The sequence below is a fragment of the Aptenodytes patagonicus genome, chromosome 8, assembly GCF_965638725.1.
Source record: "Aptenodytes patagonicus chromosome 8, bAptPat1.pri.cur, whole genome shotgun sequence".
Classification (NCBI taxonomy): domain Eukaryota; kingdom Metazoa; phylum Chordata; class Aves; order Sphenisciformes; family Spheniscidae; genus Aptenodytes; species Aptenodytes patagonicus.
Genome location: NC_134956.1, coordinates 19,890,454 through 19,915,967, shown reverse-complemented (window position 1 = coordinate 19,915,967; position 25,514 = coordinate 19,890,454). Strand labels below are relative to the sequence as shown.

General features: G+C 42.7%; 1 protein-coding gene across 9 annotated transcripts in view; it reads left to right on the top strand.

The window, feature by feature from the left end:
* Positions 1–24,638, top strand: part of FOXP1 (forkhead box P1) — a 394,018-nt gene extending 369,380 nt beyond the window's left edge. For 7 of the 9 annotated variants that reach the window (XM_076346645.1, XM_076346648.1, XM_076346643.1 and 4 more), the window contains 7 exons: positions 1,929–2,130; positions 2,237–2,316; positions 2,965–3,066; positions 7,740–7,861; positions 9,958–10,027; positions 13,718–13,881; positions 19,778–24,638. In XM_076346645.1, coding sequence (XP_076202760.1) covers positions 1,929–2,130; positions 2,237–2,316; positions 2,965–3,066; positions 7,740–7,861; positions 9,958–10,027; positions 13,718–13,881; positions 19,778–19,922 — 885 coding nt within the window. In that variant the 3' untranslated portion in view covers positions 19,923–24,638. The remainder of the gene's footprint in view (positions 1–1,928; positions 2,131–2,236; positions 2,317–2,964; positions 3,067–7,739; positions 7,862–9,957; positions 10,028–13,717; positions 13,882–19,777) is intronic. The other 2 variants (XM_076346652.1, XM_076346647.1) reach the window with 1 other exon arrangement.
* The last annotated feature ends 876 nt before the right edge of the window (positions 24,639–25,514 follow it).

Here is a 25,514-nt window from a genome sequence, read left to right as displayed (position 1 = left end):
ACCTGTCAGTTGTACTATTATCGCCACTGGTCCTTTTATCATATGTAATAGATGGATAGATGGGTAACAGGGAGACATTACTATATATGTGTCCCTAATCAGCGTCCTTAAATCACGCCAGTCAACAAACGGACCGGGCTCTCGGTGGCGGCACGTGGCAGCAGTTCCCGGCGCCGTGGGGGTTTGAACAGGCATGCTCACCTCCAGGTTGCATTTAGCGGCTCACGCCGGTGCGGGAGTCTCTGGGAAATCAATACCCATATTTCACCGCCTTTTGCGATCCCTCGCGGGGTTCGCGCTCTCCGGCCTCGCCACAAAGTGTTAAACATTTCCCGCTGGAAGGCGAAGCATCATTTGTGAGCACCTGCACAGAAAGGTGGGTGTTTGCAGGTCTGCTGCTCACCACCTCCTTTCCTTGGAGCAGTGCTTGAGCTGCTGGTGCACCGTCGCAGCCGTACAGCGCCGGGCGTTTGTGGCCGGGACTTCCCTCGGCTTGCTCCGTCTCACCGTCGGGAAGGAAAAGCAATCGCAATTTATCCATCGCTCAGCTGTACCCTTTCTGCGGGCGATGGGCTTTTTCTGTTGGTATCCTTTCTGTAATACTAGAGCCCTTTATTTTCCACTACCTTTCTTTTGGATAAATCCTGTTATTTTTGTAAAGGAACGTTATTTGTGGCTGTTAGCTCACGTGAGGGATGCTAATAGGAGTTTTCGTATCTGGATACTTTCATATGAGGAAAATTAATACAGCACCTTACGGATAAGCATGAGGTGTTTGGGGGCATAGCTGAGTAGTGCGCCTCGCCTTCGTCTGAAAAGGTTTAATGTCCAGCAAAAAGGAATTTTAATCACGAACAAAAGTTGTAAAATTCTGGCCCTGTTAAATTCAGTAGGAATTTTGCTACCGACTTCAATGGGGTCAGGATTTCACCAATATTATTCACAAAACCGCCTAAGGGAAGGAAATGTGGAAGTAGTCAGAGAGCCCTTTTCTCAGTCGTCTTTTCTGATGTTGCAGTTAAGAGATCGGATTGTTTGTTTAAAATACTTCAGCAGGAGTGACCTATTGAGACAGAGCATCGTCTTTCAAAGGACGTCGTAGGGCAAAACGAAAGGGTCGGGAAGGAATGTGGATGCTGGTTATATAAATAGGGTTGCGTATCAAAAACACTTGACTTGGGGCTGGGTTTGATACACAATCCTAGAGGCCGCTGTGTTTTACAGCCTGCTGTGGCAAGCTGCCGTTTGTCCGGGGCTGGGCTTCGTGCAGGTAACGCTGATGCCTTCCGTCCTAGGAGGAAAAAAGAGTGGCGCCACTTCTGCTGGGCTGAATGCTTGCGGTATTTCATCCAGTGTGATTAATTAAATCATTCCAGTGTTAACCTACTCTGGGCTTTGCTTTTAAAATGGATGAACTGAGGGGAAGAAAACAAAAAAGCCCAAATGCTGAAGAGAGAGTTTGTATTTCTCCCTAGTATGTCCCTAGGAAAGTCTTGCCTTTTATTTTAAGCCTGATGCCTTCAATGAAATATCCAAGAAGACTGATTAGAAGCCATGCATAATGATAGCATGGAAATAAGAGATGCGTGGGGTTGAGATTGTGAAACAATGGAAATAACATCAAATACTGAACTGATTATGTACTGTGTGAGATCTTATTTTAAGGTTTAGATAAAAATCCACAATTTGTAGTTCTGGCAGCAGGCTACGTTACTCTTTTTTTAAAATCTATTTGGAAATGTATACATTTATTTCCCTTTACTGGCTCCTAATGGAGATGTTACAACAGCACTTTGTGCTGAAGCAGGCGCTCGGGCTGTGTTGTCTGCTTCGAACTGAGGAAGACTCCGTTACCGAGAATTTTCTCTGCAGCCCTTAGTTAGCCAGAAATGCCGTTTGTAACGAAATCCTCATCCTTCCCTCCGCAGCTGAATCTGGTATCGAGCGTCACGCTTTCCAAGACTGCATCCGAGGCGTCTCCGCAGAGCTTACCTCATACTCCCACCACCCCGACTGCGCCCATCACTCCCGTCACGCAGGGACCGTCGGTCATCACTACCACGAGCATGCACAACGTCGGACCCATCCGGAGGCGGTACTCGGATAAATACAACGTCCCCATTTCTTCAGGTAAAGGGGTTCTGGTGGCACAGCCCCTTTGGTGGGGCGGCTTGCTGTTGCCTGCAGCCTGGCAGTGGCAGGCTGTGATGATAACAGAACAACTGCTCTTATTTAGCAGATATTGCCCAGAACCAAGAATTTTATAAGAACGCAGAAGTTAGACCACCATTCACGTATGCATCTTTAATTAGACAGGTAAGCTGAGCCAAACACACGCATTTGGATTAGAAAAAGAATATCTCCCTATATGTGCACACTCTGGATTAAATAGATTTTCAAACCTTTGGTATGTAAGCGTGCTCAAAAGCTCAAACCTTTACTATAAGGGTTTTTAGAACTGCAATATATAACATAATTGCTTTTGATTAAGTATTACAATACGATGTGATTATTAGGAAATTCATTTCACACAACAGTGAAAATGAGCCTGTTTAAAGATGGCAAGTCAATTATCACAAGCTACAGTAATCTCTGATCCCTAGAATTAATCTGAGCTCTAAATAATTACTGAGCTTTAATCAGCTAGTGAAATGTTTTGCATTTCTCTTTGATTCTGCTTTATGAATGACTAATAAATTAATATTTCTGTAAGGAAACAGAAATAAAAACTCAAAACAATTAGATAATTCCATTTTGAATTTTGCCATTGAACTGTTAAATACAGCCATTAATCTTAGTTCATATTGTGAAAACCCTCCTTTGGATTTTTTGCTCCAAATCTCTGCTTGCTTGCTTCTTTTCTTTCTTCCTTTCTTTCCTTTTTGTATTTGGTAAAATAAAACTGTGAGTGTATTTTGTACTGGTGTGCTCATAAGTGATCTTGCAATTGCTTTGCTTCACAAGGCCATCCTCGAATCTCCAGAAAAACAGCTAACACTAAATGAAATCTACAACTGGTTCACGCGAATGTTTGCATACTTCAGACGCAACGCGGCGACGTGGAAGGTAAGCCTTAGCCCGCCTATGCCTCTTGCCTTTGATATCTGACATGTACAGAATAGACATTGCTGATGACATAACAAATTGCAACGACATGTGGACATGAGAATTTAGATCGGCAGTTTTGTCACACACTGGGTGCCTTATCTGCAGGAACAATTTGATATTTGGCAGAAAAATTCTTCTGCCTTTGGAAACCACTAATTGAATCCCCATTATTGGCTTTTATGTTCGGTGTTTATGCCACGAGTTCCTCTGTGTGGTTGCTGCTAGCACTGAAACTCAAGCCCTTCAGCTGGAACGTATTAGGGGGAAAAAAAAAAAGAACGAGGTAAAGTTATTGTGTGAGTAGAAGATACACTGTTTGTCTTTTTAGTTATGCAGACTGTAATCACAACAGCCACTTTTTTTCTTAGTGTCTGTAGATAAGTGGATTTCTTTCCTCAATCAATCGACTCTAAACTACATATACAGATCTGTTATAAACTTCCTTTTTTTTTTTTTTTTAAATCACACAGCAGAAGCTTATTGAACATAATATACAAGAAGCAAGCCCCACAATAACAATTGTGTTTAAGAAAAATAAACTTGATATTTGGCACTTCAATTTCCTACCATAACCATCTTAGATATTGTTAGATAAGAGGTCTGGGGAGTTAATCTTATTTTATGTTTTGGGGGACACCCCTTATATATACCATTATAATAGCCACACTGGCTTCTGAAGCTAGCGCAATTACAAATGAATGAATCAAATAATAGGATCTTGTATCGCTGTAAAAATTGCACCCCTGGTACTTTGAGCCGCTCTTAATCTAGACAACTCGGTTGCTCTCAACCAACCTCAAATGACCAGGCAGGATGAATATGTCCCATACATGCTGTTTCATCAGCTCTTTCTGATTTTCCTGTCTCAGCCTGCATTTAGGATTAATTCCTTCAGAGGGTGAAGCTAAAAATGGTCCTTGGAAGTTAGCTTGGTTTTTAGTAGCATGTTTTGCCTTTAATTCAGATCCCAACGCAATTTTGTACATTTTTAACCTTGGTCTAGAAGCTCTTAGGTTCAGGAAAAGTCTTGTGATTGCTGCTTTGATTCTTCACTGCAGTTGGAAAACATGAGCAGTGTTTCACTTTGCAGCTTCCTTACTATCCAGAAAGGAAATTAACTTTCCCTGATTTAAGATCCTTTTTAGACCTGCCTGTCTTTTGCTGCTGGAGTGGTTCCAGTAGGACTTTTCAGCAGCTGCAGGTGTGGGTGCTAAAGTAAAAATCCTATTTAATTCCAGCAGCAAAGGGAAGGGAGGTGGAGGGGGGAGTGGAAGAAGGCAGCAGGCAGGCCTGGCCGTATCTCCTGCGAGGCTAGTTTTAGGAATTGGCTTTGTGCATCATGTAAAATCCAGTCCCAGAAGCCTCCTGCACTTACAGTGTGCTTCTGCAGAGGAGGAGGAGAGAGGCCGAGTTGCAGACCCTCGGGCTTGCAGAAGGGCAAGGTGTGTCCCGGGGAGGCAGGTACCATTTAGAGACCCCTCCTGGATACCTTGACCTTGTGCAGGTGTCCAGGTCCTGCTTCACCTACCTGGGAAGAGAAGCTTCACCCCAAGTTCCACCAGCCCTAGCAAAATTGGCAACCGCTTGAAGTAATGGAGGTTTTTGTGCTGAAGACTGCTCAGATTTATGCCAGCCTTCAGGAACAGCGGGGATGAAAATGCAGCTCTGGATTGGCATGACGGGAAGCCCACAGGGTGCAGAATAAGCACAAGGGGCTAATTGCAGAATCAGAATAATTTGAATATATACGTGCTGATTTGCACTCACCTTCAGCTAATGCTTAGGGGGCATTTGGGTCAGTGTTCCCCAAGTTTAGGGTCAGGGTTTGGTATGGGCAAGCTTCCCTGAGCCCTCTTTCAAAAACACAGAAGAGTGCAGGAATAAAGACCTTTAAAAAATGAACCTCTCTCCCAAAATGCAGTACAGCAGAGCCTGAGCAGTTATTAAAATAACAAACCCTTTCATTTACTACATTCAAGCATGTTCAGGGTAATTTTTCTGCAAAAGTGGCTTGCATACAAATATTTTTAACAAGGTAAATATGTAATCTTACAATAATAGCTCCTAATTTTTCTGTTAAGCTGATTGCTGGGGGAGCACTGTGAACTGGTTTTGACAGGTCAGAGGCAATGTCTGTTTGCTTTTATTTTTTGGAGTAATTTGCTGGCACTGAGTTGCAGCCATGAGGCACAGGCTGCAGGTGTGGCTCCAAAACGCTGGGGTATTGTTCAAATAAAACTGTTAGATAGCAAGTATCCAGAGGCAGGGGAAACAAAACAATTTTTTTCTGCCATGAATTCCTTAAATAAGTCATCACGTGGAAAATAGAAAGCGAGGGCAACACTTCATGGACGTCTTGCAAATACTCAACTTGTCTGTCTCAATGTATTCAGCAAGAGCCCGATCCAGCAGCCTTAACCATCAATTGCACATTGACTTCAAGAGAGCAAGAACAGTCTGTAAAGTATTTCTCTGGCATTAAATTTATTTAAAGAACAACACAAATATTTCTGCTCAGCCGTGTATTTAGAGACTATTTACAAACTCTGAGGACTCACTTCGCTGAACTTTGCTGTGTGCATTTGATCAACTGCTGTCTGAACTACAAGATCAGCTTTCACGGGGGGAAATAGCGTTATTATTCTTACATTTTGCTCCAGACTTGACAGTGTTCCCATTTTCACAGGAAACTGGCTGAGTTACCCAGATGTGGGCCGGCAGCCCTGTGTCAGGTTGCACTAGTGCGGCACCCACCAGCAGTTGCTGAGCTCGCTGATTTTAGCCAGTAAGGTGTTGGGCATTTGCATGTTTTTCCTCCACCTCAAAATCAGGGATTTTGCCAAAAATTTCAAAACTAGTGAAATCTGGGGGAGGTGGGAGGGAACCAAAAAAAAAATCATTAAAAAATAAGAACAGAAGAAAGTAAGGGCAGAAAGAAGCAGCCCTGATGGACAGGTTGACTTTCTGCTAGATTTCTGCCTGGCTGAGAAGAAAAGCGTATTGAAGGTTTATTTTTCCACCGGTTCACAAGCAGATCAGTGTGGAAAAGCCAGAGCGCCCGGACCCTGCCACAGAGCCGGGATTGGGCACCTACAGCCAGAGGAAACGCGTTTGCACTCGAGCATCTGCTGAGAAAAGGCATTTCAAGCCCTGACTCTTCCCCTGTACTGGGGACAGGGGTGTGGGGACTGTGCTAGCGACTGCAGAGAAATGGAAAAGTAGCAAAAGACTCTTAGCCCTCCCCTCCCAGGCACACACACACCACTGCCTCTTAATTTACATGACAAATGCACTGTGCGTACCCTTTGTTTGCACAGTGATTTAGACATTCATGATTAGAGCTCCCTTTCACCATCCAGACCCGATGTTCATTAAAAAAAAAAAAAAAAAAGAAAAAAAGAAGACGACGACGGAAGGAATAAAAATTGTAGTCTCTTGGTTGCCTAGACCCAGGCCATGTGTTTGGCTGGCATTGTGCCTGCTAACGAGTCAACCAGATTGACTAAATCAATGGTGCCAGTGATGATGGATGGAGTTTGTTCGCCTGCATATTTTCAGCAAATGGCTTCTTCTGTTTTCCCTGTTTACCAAGCCCCTTTCAGCAGCGCTAGGGACAAGCTCCATGTACAAATTCGAGTGGCTTTGTAGTAGGGTATTTGCTCAGAAAACTCCTAAAACGGGGAAGGAGCATGGCACTCCATTTGAGGAATAACAAGGCGCTTGGCACCGTTTCAGAGGGAGCAGAAACAGAAAAGCCACAGCTTGCCGTGATATAGCGAGGTGTCTCATTATGTCCGGCTTCAGCAAAGGTCCGAGCACGTCGGAGGGGTTGGCCGGGCTCATCCTTCCCCGGCACCGAGCTGCAGAGAGGACATCCGAGCACTGGATGCCATGAGCGCGGGTCCCTCTGGGTGATGAGCTGTGGGGATATTATCACTTTGTTTCGGAGAGCCCTCCTCATGTTTTCACTTGGCAGAGGCTCAGATCAGTCAGTACAGTAGTCTGCCAGAAATAGGAGCCAACTTCCATATAAGAGCAAGCCGTGGAGGCAGGAGTCAGTGCCGTGCCGGCCGGTGGGGTGCTGCCGAGCCCCCGGTCCATGCCGTGGGTGTGGAAGGAGGTTCAGCACCTGATTCGCATTAGCCCAGCTGCGGGAAACTGCAGCAACACCAGCTCCGGCGTGCCTCTGCTAAATTGAGCCGTCCGTAGTTACGTGAAATCCTTTCTGTTCTTTCTAACTGCTTTCTTTTCCAGGAGAGGACAAGTTTCTCTTTGCAGAGCGTATATATTTGTTCTGAAAATGTTTAAGCAATGTTCCTCTTGTGTTCTGTATGAAATGTGCTGTATTATACAACATGCATGCTTAAAATGATGGCTGTTCTCATTCACACTGGGGATAATTGATAAGAATAACTTGAATTTCTAATCTTGGGTTTAAGCTTTTATATTTATTTTGTCTTTGCAAAAATAAGATGTAAAGAGCCGGGGAAAGCAAGCGGGTGCGGGGAGGGGAAGGGGCTTAACATTGCAAAATGAGGACTGTCAAGCTGACTGTGCTGCTGTTCTTGGACAATGATGAGCATTTTCTCATAGAAAGTTTTTGAATGTTTTCTCTTTTATACTTGCTGCAGAATGCAGTGCGTCATAATCTTAGTCTTCACAAGTGTTTTGTGCGAGTAGAAAACGTTAAAGGGGCAGTATGGACAGTGGATGAACTAGAGTTCCAAAAACGAAGGCCACAAAAGATCAGTGGGTATGTCCACCATGTTTGAACTTCTTAGCCTAGCTTGGATCATGCTTACAGTTTAACGTAGAGGCTTTTGGCTGCTAGCTGGTGTTAGACCAACCACAGGTGGTTTCGCATTGTTTCAGTTAAGGGAAACCAAGACAAACATCTCATCACTACTGTTTGTATGCCCACCAGTACCCTGACCCTGCTTGCTTGGTGTTTGTTGCATCACATGCTAGTAGCTTTTAGGTGGCAATGCATATTAACCCTCACAAACCATTTGCTTATGCTTATTGCATTTTATTTTCTTTTTCCTTTTCCCTGTATTTGATGTCTGTTCTGTCCCCGATCCCGTGTCCCTTTGTTTCCACTTCATCTCCTTTGCTGCTGCTCTTGTCCCAGGGTGCCATTCGCACCAACCTCTCACTGCATAAGTGCTTTATCAGAGTAGAGGATGAGTTTGGGTCCTTTTGGACTGTTGATGATGAAGAGTTTAAACGTGGCCGTCATATTCAACGAGGCCGTCCTCGAAAATACTGCCCTGATGAAAACTTTGGCGAGCTTGTTGCACAGTAAGAGCTTTTACTTGCTTTAATTTTTTTTTTCTGCTGTTGCTTTGCTTTGCATGATTTACCCATCTCATGTAGACTTGCATTTCACGAAATAGTGACATCACCTTTGCTGCTAAAGAAACTAAATTTTTGGTTGTTATGTGTATTTTGTGTGTCCTACTCTGATAATCCAAATGCCTGTAGTAATGACTCTACTTTGACATGTTTGCTATAGCATTTGTTTATAGTGCAATGTAGACTAAAATAATTATCCACGCTAGTGCAGATATGCTGCTGTAGGCCTGTCAGGAAGACAGATCTATGCCAGGAAAGGCTTCAGATAAGTTTTAATTCTGATATTTTCCTTTGCTTTCAGTTGTATGCCTTGTTTTGCATAGCGTAAGGTGCTTATAAGACAGAAATGCTGAATTAACTTTATAAAGTTTGAAAGTGCAGTGAGACCACCTGTAAAGATTATAATCAACAGGCCAACCTGTGTCTACCACAACCATGCACAAATATTCCTGGGGTTCCCAAAGCAATTTTCTTTGACCTTTACTCGAAGGCCATCTCTCCAGGACAACTGATCCTTGCTGGTCCCTGTGGGAGAGGCTCAGTTAAGACTCTTCTCACCATGATTTACTCCCACGTGAAAAACCAAAAAAAGAAAATGCCCAGTGAGCAATAAAACTTTTTGGAGATTTTTTGCATTGGCACTTTTTACCTAGTTTGTATTCAATGATTTTTTTATTCTTTTTTCCCCTCTGGTGGAACCAGTGATATTTAGATGCCCGCTAAAGAGAAAGCAGATATGCTTGGCGTTCATTTTCTTCAAATCCGGCCCCTTATGTAAACTTAAGATGACTAAAGTAAGGGTCCAAAATAGCACACCAGAATATTTTTTATTAAAACGGCCTTTAGGGCAGCGTGTCGTTTTGCGCGGTCCATACCGTTCCGCTGCGGTGCAGCAATACCTGCCGTCGTGCCTCCATGCCCACAGCCCCAAACAGTTTGGGGCGATGGCGCAGGCAGTCCCTCAGCGGGACCACTCGCCATTTGCCTGGCAGGAAAATCCTCGCTCGTCGCGGTCCCTCTGCTCCATTGCGAGGGACTCTGCTGCCAGCGGCTCGGAGAATAACGTGCATGAAGTAGTATTTAAAATGTCCCGCGATGCTTTCGATCGTAGCCTTCTCATGATGGACCTTTACATGGTAACTGGCTCCCAGACATGATGAATATTGGAGAATTTCTCCTGAACACAACTAAAATGAGCAGAGATGCCAAGATGTGCTACTAACGCAGGGTAGTAGAACACATGGCGAGGTAACGTCGAGAGATAATGATGTTCCTTATTTAGTAAAGGCAAATATGATAACTGTAGCCTAAAACTCAGATATTTTCTTTAAATTAAAAAAAAAAAAAAAGAGAAAAAGAGAAACGAGAGAGAACTTGTGTGGAAAAACAGTCTCAGCTCTAGTTTTCTGGTGTGGGAGGAAGCATTACATGCTTGAAATGCTCGCACAGAAGTTGGTTGCATTTAACTCTCCTTTTTATGTTTTTCTTATGCAGTAACCCTTCTCTTATTAAAAACATACAGACCAGCCACACCTACTGCACACCTCTCAATGCTGCTTTACAGGTAAGATTAATGACTGTAGCAAATATGCAACAGAGGCGTGTGTCTTCCCCACTCATTTCAAAATATATTAGCCTTGCTCTAATTAGATATTAAATTTTAATTCCGTTAAACTTTTTTCTTAAGTGCATAAAGCATCATAGTCCCTGGAGGCAAACACATATCAGGCTGCTTCAGCATTAGCTAGATGCTTAGCATTTTGAATATTGTGGCAAAAAAATTAAAAGTTCACTTATTAATATTTATCAGCAGTATCATAATTTCCATCCTCTTATTTCAGAATTTCACTTGAGGCAAAAATACCACAAGTGTAATTACTCTAGCACAGCTATTAATGTGCTGAATGATAGGATACTGCGGCACGTGACCTTCTATTGTTCATGGGTTTAAAGAGAAAGCAGATCATTTTTCCCCCTTTTCTTTTAAGGGCTATTTTTGCATATCTTCCCGTGGTTGGTAAAAAATAAATGTCGCAATTCCTACAGAAAAAAATCATTTTTATTGGTTTAAACTGTACTGTAATTGTAAGACAAAAATTCTGGTTTTTCATGATGCAGAAATACACAAAGTGTCGGTGCACAATTCATAACTTGCAGCCTAAAAGTGTGCGTGTCTCCAGCCCTTTTTCATGTGCTCTATATCAGGTTGGCATTTTTTTCCCCCTCTCTACAAATTCCTGAGTCTATCTCAGAAACCCCAGGTAAAGTCAGTATTTGCTATATGAACCAAAGATCCAAATGCATTACCGTGCCCTGAATTTGGGGGGGGGGTGTGTGTGTGTGTGTGTGTTTGTGTGGGGGTTCAAGCCTGTTCCATATAGCGTGAATTAATCCGGGAGGCAACACCGCATGTGGTTGCACCCCGGTTGTTTGTTGAGAGGCACTTCTCGAGAAGTTCACTGATGGCCATGGATATTTGCTTGGGCAGCCGCGTTTTGTGGAAGGTTTAGCAGACTTCTCTTTTCAGAACCGAGAAACACATTATTAGGAGAAAAGCAATGTTCTGCATTTCTTCTAATTAATTGAGTTTATGCGGTAACTTCTGAAAAGCAAATGAAAGCATGTTTAAATGAAGCAACTGTAAATACCATTCATTAGTAACTTATTTTCCCTTGAGTCTTGTGAAGTGTGATTTTTAAAGACTGCTTTGTCTCTTGAATAGTATTAAGATTACAAGCACATTTTACATTCATGAGGCTGAAAGGCAAAAACGAAATGATCCTGCATTTCTTCACATTGTTAACTATGTGACTAATTTCAATTAATATGCTTATCATACGGAACTGTTCGTGTTTTATTTCTGAAACACGTGTCGTCGTCGTCATCTCCATCCATTCTTGTCTTTTGTGATAACCTCCAAACTGTTTCCATTTCCCACTTTTCCTGGAAGTGGCACGTACTCGTGCCCCCCCATAGCATCGTGTGAACTGAGTTGGGGGAGAGAAGAGCCTGGGCCAGATTTGCTACCGCTTGTGTGGCCCCTGTAGCAAATGGGGGTGAGCGATTGCACTGAGACAGGTCCTCGTGTAGGCTGAAAATACACCGGCAGGTTCCTCGCTCCTCTCCCCCCATTGGGTTTTGGAGGCAGAATCCTGGCGGGTGCTCGGGTGCTGTATGGGGGTTTGGGCGAAGCCGTGCGGGTGGCCGGTGCCGCGTGGGCAGTTTGGACCTTGCTTGGGCAATAACCTTCCTCCTAGGACACAAGGCTGCTTTACCTGCCAGTGCCTACGTTCAGTCTAATTAATGGTTGACGAGCAACGTTCCCGTGGCTTTTGCGGGCATCTGCAAAGACCAGCGTCTTTGCACATCCCCATGAGTGCAGCGGCCACCTCTCCGCAGGCCAGGGGACGGCACGGTGTGCTGTGTGCCGCCGGGATGCCAGGCTGTGTTTTTCTTCTCCTGTGGGGTGGCAAAGCCGCCCCTCTCCTTCTCCCAGACCTCTGACATCTCCTCCATCTGTTTTCCCTCGCGGCCAGGGAGAAGAAGCAGCTCTCTCCCCCCTGTGTGTGTGGAAGGTACGGGGACTCCAGCTCTCACCAGTGCTCTCTTTTCCCAGCGGGTCGCCGGAGGCTCCCAAAACACCCCCCTCGCCTATTACTATCATTATAGCAGATACTCCTTGTGTCCCACCTCTCGCCCAGTAAATTGCTTTACTGCAATTACAAGTTATCACTATGGGTGAAGAACTTGAGTCATTATTTTGCCAAGTGCAGGAAATGTGAACCATTCTTTGCATCCCCTAATCACAATGAGTTTGCCGGTTGTTGAATCAAGAAGATAAAAATAATCCTCCCCGTTAGAATAGCTTTAGTAATCACGTGTGACACACAGGGCTGCACATGGAGAGGTCAATGTAAGGAAGAATAAAAGGGGCCGTGCTCCTGAAGATGCTGCAGTCAGGGCTGGTCATGCCCCCCCTTCCCATCCCATCCCATCCATCTCCCCCCCGCCCGGTCTCTGGCTGTGCTTGCCTGGGAACAACTCTGCCGGCTCGGGATGGCAACAAGCAAGGAGTTTTGTCCCACGAATTAGGAGCAGGCGAGAGCGTTCGGTGGGGAGTACGTTTGCATGAATTCCCCTCCCACGGGCAGGGTTTGCATCAGGCAGACCTGGAGTCTGATGGATTTTTTTGGCTCTGCTGCCGCAGCCGGCTGACTTTCCCCCGGAGCAGGTCGAGCGCTGCCGAGCCAGCATCCGTGGCTCTCCAGCACTGACATGGCTCAGAGAGCTGCGGATGATGTCAGCCGGATCTGGCTGGGATGGGTGAAATGGTGAAATGTCCTTCGAGTCCCTGGGCACTACGGCCTTGGAAAGCCGTACATCCCATCGCCACCATACGCTGGGCTCCTCTGGGGCTCGGGGCTTCTGCGCTCCCACCGCTGCCGTGCGGGGCACAGGACTGTGCTGTCAACATGAACTAATGCTGACACACAGTAAATATTAGCAGGCAGAACGGTGGGAATCAGAAGGAAAATATTTAACAGTTCATTCTCTTCCTACAAAGATTTCCATTTAGAAAGTTAATGCCAGTGTGCCTCTGCATGGTATTTCTTTAGAACAAGGAAAAATTGAAATAAAATGGTCAGATCTGTAATAGCTAAGGTAAGAGCTGAGCTGCTGAGGCTTAAAAAATTTCACATGGACTGGTTCAGCTCTCGGGTAGGTCAGTGCAACTCGGGCTGATCCAGTTAGTGCTGACCACAGCTTCGCACTTGTGTCATGAGAGAAAAAACAAACTCGGTAACGCTGCCCTCCCGCTCGGTGCCTGTTTGCTCTGGTAGGCAGGAGTTATCAGCTGAGCGAGTTGTAATTTTTTTCTGTTTCATTAAAAACAAAACCCAAACCCAGACCCTAAGCCACAAAAAAACCCAAAGCCCCAAACATAATCTTGCAAAATGAAAATAGGAAAAGGACTTTTTATTTTTTCCAGGGGGTCTAATTCCAAATAGGGAATGGAAAGCTCCGTCCTCTCACAAGCCAATACAGCTAAATACACGCTTAAACCCAGACGTAAATGATGTTAAATTTCCCTTGGTGGAATCAGGGTAATACCTATCAGAAAGCACAATATTTTAAAAAACGGTAATTGCAAATAATGTAAATGTGGAGAATATTTTGGAATAAGTGAGTGTGTTGTGCAATGTGTAAAAATGTTAGTCATGGCTCTTCATTTATTTGTTTGTGTCCTTGGCAGGCTTCAATGGCTGAGAACAGTATACCTCTATACACTACTGCTTCCATGGGAAATCCCACTCTGGGCATAGCCAACGCGATGAGGGAAGAGCTTAATGGTGCAATGGAGCATACGAACAGTAACGGGAGTGACAGTAGTCCAGGACGTTCCCCTATGCAAGCAATGTAAGTACGGCAGAGGTGCGTGCGTGGCTCTAAGCATTGTCTTACCGTCTGCTGAAGTGTGGCTCTGGAGGCCTTTGCGGTTCGTTCCTGAGGTTCGTGGATGGAACAGCAAGAGCAGACATCTCCGTTTGGGGACATGCTTAGGTTGATTAGAACATAAAAGGGCCGTTTACCAACTTCCACATGAAACCGATCAGCTCAGTGCAGTCTGACAAGCACACAGAGCTATAAAATTATTAACGTGTTTGCAGTTCTCTTCTTTAAAACTTGCAAAACCTCATAGGCAACTGCTTTCTTGGAGAAACAAAATCTGATGTCTCTCCCCTTCCGTCCACGCGACAAGCGTGCCGGTGGGGCAGAGCTGGGAAATGGGCTTGTTTGGCAGGTCTAAAAAAAACCACTCGATGCACAACGGTCTTGCTAAGCATTAACGATGGCACACGTGAAGGTCTGCGTGATTTATAGATTGCTCTTAAAATATCAAAAGGAAAATTAATAGGAGCATTATAGCAACAGACGGCAGTATAATGAGTGCATATATAACCACATGAAGTAATGGGGGATCGCCATCCCTGCTCAACGTGAACTGCACCCGGGCAGCGAGCTGGCGCAGGAAAGGGTAAGGCAGGAAAGGTGTGATGCCCTGATGGGTGTGTTCGGTATTTATGGGGTGACAGAGTGAGTTTGCAAAGCTGTAAATTCCCCCCTCCCCTCAAATTACATACTGGGTAATTGGCGGCTGGCGAGGAAGCTGGAGTTTATAAGTCTTGTAGTTCTCTAAAAACTCTACGGAGCGGTTGGCTACTTGTGCGAGTGACCGCGTGCGAGGGCCGCGCTGCCTTTCTTCTGCCTGTTCCTTAAAATGGGCTGTAAAATTACTGGCTGACTTGCCACGGCTCACATTACGCATTAAAAAGAGAACTAATTTGTAGTCTTTTTACTTCAAAGTAATTTGAATAAGGGATTTACAAAAGTAAGTCTAAATCAAAAAGTAGAAAAACATTAACCTAATACCACGATAGTAATTAGTTGTGAAACTAATTAGCATTTAATGGCAAAAAAGTTTCCCACCTGCATAATGTGTTATCAGAAGGGAGGGGGCACGAAGGAATCTGAGGCTCTGGATACTTTGATATTGCAGCATTTTAAATCGGTGCACAAAGTGCTTTGGGGAAAAAAAAAAAAGCTTTAAAGATGGCAACGTACATTTTTAATTAATAATTAATTTAAACATTGTCTTTTACCATTTACTTCAAAACATTCAAATAATGTGTTTAGCTTTTCCAGTGATTGTTTGTGCAGTATTAATTATCTCTCCCAAAGTAGCGTTGCATGACACACTTTCCGTCTCTCACAAACGGGTTCATCTTGAGGCAGTTTTAGTCACAATTTGTTATCCTCTGCCTGTGACCACGTAGGGCCGGCGTGAAGCAGGAGCGGAGGGACGTGGCTTTTCTCCAGCAACAAGACTTCTCCCAAGGGTTTCTCCTGGCCTAACAGACAGGGATGAATGTTTATGATGTTGCGTTAATCCAAGTAATTATGTTTTTGCAAGTTCAAGGCCAGCGTAGTTCATGCACTTCTCATTTCACCTAAGGTTTCGTTGTCTTTGAAGAGACTGCGAGGAAGGAAAAATAAGGGAGTTAAAACAGACTAGGACATCTTCCAGAACTGTGCATAGCCGTGGCCTTTGTTGCACTTAATAATCATCTCTTAGCATATTGATACCAAGGTGAGGGGCACAGAACAAATACTGGAGAGAGAGGAGGACAGGGGGAGGGATGCCTCATTTTCATTATTCACCAGAAAATCCAATTTTCTGTTGTAATATGGAAATGATTGTTTCCTGAGTGTTTTCATTTTCTCAGAACTGATAATATATGTGTTCTCTGCTGAACATTTCTTTTTGCTTAAGTAAAATGTGGCTGGGTGATGTTCCAATACCAGCCTCTGAGCTTCCCCATTAAAATGGTGTTTCTAAGTAGTTTGAAGGGATCTAAAGCCAGAACACCATTCACACGTCGCGGGGTTTACCCTATTTACCAAATAAAATCATGAGTCAACAGCAGATTTCCAGATGCCGTGCAGCCTCTTATTTTCTGTAAGCCTGCTTTGTTAATGACATTCTCAGTTTTTTTCTCAGAACAGATTTCCTTGTCATGATGCAAATTATTTTTTAAACAATTTCAGTATATTAGAATAAATCAAGCTTTAAACTTTATTGTAAGGTTTAAAGGACCTTGTTAACATGACAGCTAAGAAGTCTAACACTTCAGCTGAAGTCTTATTACTGCTCATTCGTTTCCTTTTTATGACACATTGAACCACGGCTAGGGTTGGTTTTTTTTTTCCCTTCTCTCTGCCTCCTTTTGAAACACTAGAAAGTAGTCGCATAATTACAGCTTGAGGACATAACACTTTCATCCTGATATGCTCCAAAGGTAGCCACAAAGCAAACTACTCCATGCTGTGTGCACCACCAGAACTCAGTGGCTTTAAACAACAGTCAGCTTTATTAAAAACTCCTCTGTTCCCAGAGTGGACAAACAAAAGAATTACTCAGTTGTGAAAAGAAGGGGAATCTGTGTTCAGCAAGGTTATTTATTGTTAACCCCTTCTGGAGTCTTAGGCGTCTACTTAAAAGGAATGTGCTGAAATTCTGCTACTCTAAAGAAGAAATAGGAAACCCTTTCCTTCCCCCCCCACCCCCCCGCTTTTCTTTTTGCCTAGCCCAGCATTTACCTTTTCTGTAATTCAAGAGACTGAATTCTTTAGTCTCTAAAGGAAGTTTTCCTTCCCCGGTTTGGGGTTTGGGTGAGGTGGTAAATACAGATTCAGACTTACTTGAGGGAGACGAAGGTCTCCCTTTGCCTTTGAGCTTATTTAAGCTTACTTATTTCAGTTGCTCTGAAATGTTTGAGTAAAATCACGGATTCAGTAAGGTTTCCTCCTCACACACCACTTTGTGGTGTCAACTGGCACAAGGAGTTGAATTTTTTGTCGTCGTCGTTTTCCATGCAGATCTCTCCCCAGGGGGTTGTATTACCCAGATAACCCTCCTAATTTGGGGGATGGAGTTTTTGCCAAGCTCGCTGTCTGACGTTTGTCCAACACGTGAGCTGCTGGAGGAGGCTGGCGTGGCTGTGCCTCCCCGTGGCTTTGTGGCCCTCTCCGGCTTTGTCTCGCTCGGGGTCAGGCAGCCCTTTTCATAACTTGGTGCTTGCTTTGCTTTTCACTCCTGAAGGTATGTTTTTTTCGATTTCTGGGAACCACACCAAACCTCAAAGAGAAACTCAGTTAAAACCACCTGGTTTCACCTGCTTTCATAACAAAACCAGAAGGGGGGCAGAGCTTGCTTTGGAAAGGTTCGGGGGCCTTTGAAGGAACTTTCACAGCATTTCGGGTGGTTGTGAGCGCAGCAGGTACCTCTCTTATCTGCCGGCCCCCGTTCACTTCTGCCCTCTGGCCGAGCACGAGGCGGTGCGGGGATGCGGTGGGACACGGAGACGTGGCCCCTGAGCAGCCTTTGGAGAAACTCCCGTCCATGTGCTGAGGCCACCTCTGCTGCACGTGACATGCGTTCTCCTCTCTCCTTTGAAAATTTCCCATCTGCGTTTTCAAAAATAATACTTCAAAAAGAAAAACCAACCAAAAATAAGCCCAGCAGCAGCATCAAAACCAGAAGGCCAACAAGCAAGTCCTTTAAATTAAAACAGCAGTAAAAAAGATCACTGCCATAAAGGCCGAGTAGCACACGCTTTATCGGTCTCTATGTGTAGCCGCTCTTCCCCCCTTTTTCTTCTGGTTTTCATTTTATGTTTTCTCCCAAGTGAGGCCCCCACAGCCCATTCATAATATAAGTTTTTCTAGTTGCAAATAATCAGCATGGTTTCATGTTGGCTCAGGCCACGAGCCGCCGGGAGGGTTAGCACATGCACACCTCTGAGATGACGATCTGTTTGCGAGACTTTTTATATGCTTATGCTAATTCTTAACCTCTGATATTTGAATCGTCTCCTCCCAGGTTTTTTTTTACCCCCCCTTTTTCAATAATTAGGTCAAAATTGTGTGAGCAATGTCTCTCTCCTTGTAATTTTTGCAAAAATTGCACGACATGCAGAAGAACCTCTTTGCTCCCAGGGATGTGTTGATAGGACACGTATTTGTGAATTTGAAGGGAAAAGGTGTGTGTACGTGGATGCTGCATCACTTCTCCCCACTGTTCCTTTGTTGGATGGGCTGGAAGGTGCAGTTAATACTTAAGTATCGATCTAGCACTTTACAACTCAAGAAGTTGAAATATGCAGGGACTTGAAAGGCATTCACAGCTCATGTTAAAAATGTGTGTAGTCAGCAAGTTAGATGCTTCCTAAACAGATCCAGGCTCAAGCCGAAATAAATAAATAGGGTGCGATACAGCTTTGCACACTATACAAGCGTACAACTTCTTCACCCTGGTCACTTGAAATAGGCAGGGTTACCTTCGGCTCGTACGTGGATACTGAGTACCTTTTCCCTGGCTGGTGATTTATTCTTGCTGTCCGTCAGTGCAATGGAGTACAAACAGTATTGTCGTTCCTATCCACACAAAACATAAAATAAAATGCAGCTATTTTAAATCATTCATTTCAAAGCAAAGCTGTGCAAGGAGAGAAGAAGTTCTTACAAATGAAGGTTCGCACTTCGGGTTATGTTTTCACGTAGCCTACATGAAAGGGTTAAATCAGCCTGCATGGAGAAAAAACGAGACTCTAGGAGGTGGATATCAACTCAATGAGAGACAGAGTGGGACTTGAACTCATTAACACTTTATTTTAAGGGATTGCCTACAACATCAATTATTTAGGAAGCAAACAGGGTCTCCATTGCTGTGTCGCATTATTAATACTTGGTAATGTCAATAAAATCCTACTTTCCTATAAAGTCCCACCAACAAGACACTATTGACTCACATGGCTATTTTACATTTCAAAAGCTGCCGAACAAAAAAAAAAAAAAAAAAAAGGTAATTTGTATTTGTATAGGATTTGTTGTAAATATGATTTACGAACAACATTTTTCAATTGTTATCATACCCGTTTTGAATGACCAAGCCCCGTTCCCCTGCGGGTTATTCACGTGCTATGCCGTAATGAGAAATTTGGCAGATCTCATCTCTTTAGTACATCCTTGTGCCCACCATGAGCTGGGGATCATGTTCTGCCTTGTTTACAGCTGACAGTGTTATTATTCTCGTTAGGACTGTGCTTTCTTATCATATTGTTGTGTTGAGCGAGCCTTTTCCTCTCTGTTTGTGTTTCCTGGCAGGGCTTTTCTTCCCTTATTGACAGTTTGTAAAAATATGCATTAATTTGGAGTTTAAAGCATGTATCATGGTGTCTCTTTGCTGTGTTTGCTTGAAGTTGATTAATGATAGAACCTCACTTGGGGTCGTCCTCTGGAGAGTTGTCTCACAGGTTCTGCATGTTAACGAGAGATGCCGCACACACAGCGAGCGATGATTAGCCCAGCCTCCGCCGGCTCGGCAGGCTGACAAACTGCTGCTTTGCTGTTCAGATGCTTATTCCGCTTATTTATCCAAAGATTGTATTAATCAACTTAATATGTCAGCTGAGAGCATTCTCTCTCGATCCCAAGACGGAAACCCTATCGAGGTGATCCTCCCAGAGTGTTTTCCCCGGGAAGTTGAGCGCTGCCTGCCCGGCGTAGCCTTCGCTTGGCTCCGGTGGCCGGCGCAGAAGTTGAGGGTCTTCTCCTTGGTGACCTGGAGCTCCTAGGCTTGGCACACCGGGTCCGAACGCCCAAACCACCTCGCCTTTCTCCCCAAACCACTCGAGCTGTCAGAACTGTTTTTTAACGAGCAACTTGCCGACTGACCGTATTTTCGTTTTTCCAGGCACCCCGTGCATGTCAAAGAAGAACCGTTAGATCCAGATGAAAATGAAGGCCCGCTATCCTTAGTGACAACAGCCAACCACAGTCCAGATTTTGATCACGACAGAGATTATGAAGATGAACCTGTAAATGAGGACATAGAATGAGTATGTCTGACATCGTTACCCTGAGAATGAAGATTGGAAGAACACGTCAAACTTAGCTGTGAAATCTCTCCATTATTGTACAGTCTGGAGGATTCTCAGTCCACTTTGACAACTATGAAATATGTTAACTCTTAGTGCCATCAAGTATCCCATTTGGGAGTATTTTTGATTTTTCTACTTTTTGTTGAAAAAAGGAATTTGTACTCTGTGCATTGGATGGACTTGTTTGGTACTTGGGATTTTCCTCTCTTACAGTCAACATCAGTGTTGTAAATTTGCTAAACTGATTCACTTGCATTTAGCAGCCAGCTGTGGACTGCAGGTCCTGCCAATTTTGGACACTTGAGGACATCAAACTGAGCATGTACACCTGAACTGCAGATCAAGTCTTTGCCCAGATTTTAAGGATTCCAATGGACAACATATTTGCACAGTACTGCATGTTGATTATCACTGCCTTTACTCCATTTTTTTTGTTTTTTTTGGTTGGTTTCTTTTTTTTTTTTTTTTTTTTTTTTTTTGCTTCCATTTGGGATGGGGAAGGCCTGTGTGTGCACGTGTGTGGATATGTGTGTGTGCGTGTGAGCGTGTATATCGGGGAGGGGTTAAAAGAAAAAATTATCCCAAACTTTTTAATGTATTGCTTTTATTCCCCCGCCCCACTTCTCCTCTACCATTTTAAGTTCTGACCTCAGGCCTCATCTGGGCCCAGGGCCTCTCGGAGGCTTCAACGTTTTCTGTACTTTGTGATGAATGTCAATAGGTGTTTTTATTACACGAAGCTGAATGTCATTGAATCGTTTGTAGTTTTTTCTGTCATTCATTCCAGTTTCCTTCAGATGCCACCATGTTTTCTTTAGCTATGGGAAACATTCCATTTCGGTGTCTCCTTTTTTTTTGTTGTTGTTTTTTGAAAAGGTCCCAAATGCTGCACTATACATGTGGAAGGGTTGTCCAACGGAGAGAGAGGAACGAAGTACTGCAAGAATGAGAATGAATGACAGATGAACATAGAAACACTGTAGGAAGCAACACAGATTCATTCCACAAAGCAGTATTTTTAATTTTTTTTTTTTGGTTTGGGTTTTTTGATTTATTTCTTTTTTCTTTTTTTTGGCAGCAACGGTGAATATTAGCAAATGCCACAAAATTGAACAGCACAAAGAAACATATGCAGCACCAACAGGGTTCACTTTTATTAGAGGATGAATAGTACAGTGGCAAGTTCTCGGTTGTTTAACACGAGTCCTAATGGGTCAACAAATCTTTCTGGAATATCTAAGATTACCGAGATGGGCACCTATACATTTATTATTACAATTTATTTTTTTTCTTTTTGCATTTGCATTTGCAAATAGTGGTTGGAAAGATGACTTCATTAAACTGTTATTGTACGTGGTGATGTTTCACGGTTAAACATCAGTTCAGGATTGCTTGGTGGCATTAATCTGTTTGAATACAAATTAGATTTCAGATTGAACTTGTTACGGGAGTTAATAAGGACGGAGCCCCACTAATGCTAAAGTGTTAATTTTCAGCTGTGCAAATCCAGTACTGCAGTTAAGATTGTTATGCAATATTACACCAGCCAGTATGGAAACCTCGCCGTAGGAGACAGGAGATCTAGGAGAGAATTTGCGCCGGGGCTTGTTAGGCAAAACCGGCAAGGCTCTTCAAAGCAAACATGACATACAGAATCTGTTGCGATAGGTCAGTAAACCTCGGTCACCAAACACCTAAACATTTTCATTCTGCAACCACTTTTCCGTCACTCATTTATTTATGTAGGACTGTAGCTTTTTTATTATTTCAAAAAGCCTTTCAGAGCTTAATTTATATTCTTCTTTGTACCTTTTTTTTTTCCTAAAATTACCAAAGATATTACACAAAGGTAAATTATGTTCTCTGTTATATGCTTTATCTTATGAAGCCAAATATCCTCTTATTGTTGATCAAAGGAGGTTGAAGAATTTAGAGGGAAATGACAAGATGTGGGCTATTGCTAACCTGAGAGGGAAACTGCTCCTTTATTCTAGAAAATTTAGAAGGCCAAGTAGATGTCTGAACCAAAGTTGTTACTTTTTATTTGCAATTCTTTACAGTGACCAAAATGAAAGTCTGTAAAGAGGAATCGAGGAGAGTTTTTGAGGCTAAAACTAGGAATCAGTGTTACTGGTGGAGCTATGAGAAGGGAGCTGGAGAAGGCAAAGACACTTATTTCGCAGAAAATTAGAGTATCAGATAAAGGAGGCAGTTTAATAAAATACAGAAGAGAACAGAAAAGCTCCCACAATTTAACTGGACCACATAATAGTATTTCTAGAATTAAATGAAAAAAAAATTGTTTGGTCTTTGGTTCTACAGATTGTGTGCCACTTCTGTTTCGGGACTGTGCTAGGATGGCGGCTTTAATTTTGGTTGATCTTGGCACATTTGCTCAGTTTTGTTTAGTTTTTGGTCAGCATTTTTCATAAGGAAATAACACTCCTGTCCACTCATAAGCTTTGGTACAAGAAATTTTATTGGCAGTTACTTTTATAAAACTCAACTCTGCTTTCTGTTTCAAGAGACAAAAAAAAAAAAAAGAAAAGAAAAAAAGGGCAGTCTGTGGTCATTTGAAACATTTTTTTTTTTCGTTTAAATTATATCCAGGCAGCTTCGTGACGTGCCGGCGGTAGCCAGATGGGGATCATGAGAATTGAGCCCTGTGCTTCTAAACTGAGTGGTTTGCTGGTTAGTTTGGTATTCAGAAGGGGATAAAAATCTGGTAGATTAGTTCATTCTCAGCATGTGTAGCTAGACATGAGTAAAGATAACAGCATGAGAAACTGTTAGTACGCATACCTCAGTCCAAACTGTTAGGGAATGAGTAAATAAAAAAATACATTTCACTCAGTTGCACTTAGTTGTATGTCTTGCATGCTTAGTCTAAAGACTGTAGCAAAAATAAAAAAAATAAAAAAAGAGAAAAAGAAATAAAAAATTAGATTTTAACACATCTGGCAGGTGTCGCAGCCTTGCAGAAGAACCAACTGAAAATCTCAGGCTTTACATCAAGCAAACTTCACTATGATTTTTACAATTCTGATTCTGTATCCCTTTGGATATACAGTTGCTTCTTTAGGGAGGGGTTTATTATGTTGTACATATATATCCCACTGTGTCTGTGTGAGCCTTTGTCTTTTGGGGGGAGGGTGGGGAGGGAGGAAAAGGTGGAAAGGTCCTTTTTTTAGATATCATTCCTCAAAAGGAATAAATGCAGACCTGTTTGTCAAAACACCTTTTGCTTTTTGTGCAACTGCTTTATATTAACTATACTAAAAAAATAGCTTTGAAAAAAAAAAACTACTGTATGTAATGGAATTGCAGAATACGCTGCACATGTATTTTATTTAGTTATCCTTGCTTTAAGAATATTGGATGACATTTGCTGACATGTGGGAGAAAATCCCTGACTTTTTTTTTCAGCTTTTAAATTGTAACATAGTTGACAGATTTTTTTTTTCTCCTGTTATCATTGATCGAAGCATTTTTGTACAGTTTTTGTGTTTAAGCTGGTTTTTTTGATACTTTCCCACCCCTTCTGTTATCTTACCACTGCCTTTTCTGGCTGTCTTAAACAAAGGTCATATATTTGAAAGGAAAAAAAAAAAAAAGTCGTTTAAAAAAAAAAAATGTTTTTCTCCTGCTGCAGTAAATATTTTGCATGATGAATTCCAGGGTCACACTTTCAAAGTTTATCAGTGAAGTAGTGATTAATAATGGGGAGTGTCAAACTATTGAACTTTTGTATAAAAAAAAAAAAAAACTTTACAAGGTGCCAAGATGTAAAGACAATTTGTTACATGTTTTTTTTCTCAAAGAAAAGCGTACATTATGAAAGTAGTACCATGTATCAGGTAAATCGCTGTCAGGAATGAGAGTCAAAGCCTTCCTTGTCCACAAAAAAAAAAAAAGTTTGTAAATGTAAAACCTGTTAGGTTTCTGCATTCAACTAGAAGTGAAATGAAAAATCAAGGCTTATGTAGAATAAGTGACCACAAAAAAAATTACCTTTTTTGATTCTCACTCGCAAGAGTCCCGCTGCAGGTCCTGCACCTCCGCTCTCCTGGAGCTCCCGCTTCGGGAAGAGACCGGAGCAGGGATTCTGGTTCTACAAAGATTGAAGATCATTAGCTATTTTATATATATGCATACATAAATATATATATATAAAGTTTTTTAAAATAATTTTGAACTATTGTAGTTTTCAGGTCGCCAATAATCTCACGTTCATTATAGCATGGGAAAAAAAAAATGTGTTTAAACTCTTTTGAAATCCTTTGGTACCTTTGGTTAATGAACTCAGAGTGAGTTTTTAGATGTTTCAGAAGTCATTTAGTATTCTAGTCTTGCGAGGTGAATTTGCAGTTAACGACTGCGTTTTAATGGGCCCAGAACAGGTAACAAAGTATCTTCTACCCATAAGCCTTGATGAAAATGGTACAGTCCAGACTGTTAGCATGGTGCTTCGTGTGTATGTGCTGCCAGTAACAAGATTTTTTTTTTTTTTTTTTTTGATAAGGCATAAAAGAAACTCATTCCTTACATCAACTGTAATTCCATCATTCCATGTCTGTTGATACAGACAATAAAAAATGTTGTGTAGTCAGTACTAATTACTGACATTATAGCATTCTCAAATGCAATAAAAATGCTGGTTGTTCACACTGGTAATGCAAGTTGCCATGTCCTAAGTTTTTGTTTTGTTTTTCCCCCCCCGCCAATGACTCCCGTGTCGCATCCCCTGAGGCCCCGGGCTGGTCCATGGAGCAGCTGGTTGCATCTCACCCATGTCCCAGCACGTTCATGGACAGTCTCATCGGTCTCCTTGGGTCTCTCCCAACCACATCAAATCGCAAGATATTTTAGCGACGGTTTCACGGCCGGTCTGGACAGGGCGGTCATTTGTTGCTTGAGCACTGGAAGCGAGGAAGATGCTGTCATTCGAAGAATTAATCCACTTTTCCAAGAAAGTCCATCGGCGTTTGACCATTAGGGTGGCGGGGAGTTTGAGGGCACTTGCTTTCTCACTGGACCCCAAAGGGGAAAGCATGAAAGAAGGGGTTTGGGGCCTCATCGTGCAAATCCTTCCAAGTGCGGTGCCCTAATGGGAGCTGTGCTGCTGGCTTCGGTAGGAAGGGTTCCACGCGTATGGTACGTATGGAAAAAGGGGTTTGCAGGATCAACCGCTTGGTCCACAAAACCACGAGGAGCGAAGCCCCAAGTCGCAGTGTCACCTGGGACAAACGTTAAAGGAAAAAGCCACCTTCTTTTTTTTTCGAGTAAGCACACATTTAATTTCTTCATCAAGTTTTATAAAGAAAAATAAAATGTTTAATAACTAGCATTAGCAGCAAACTGAAGTTTCAGAGGAGAGATTTTTCATGAATAATTCATTAAAATTTCACATCTGCAAGATTAGTCATCCAAATAAAATGCTAATGTCAAAAACATGCACCGTCTATAATATTCTCATCAAGAAATCTTTTTGCATATAATGATAAATGCTTAAATTAGTACAAATGATTTTATAAAAATATTCTATCATAA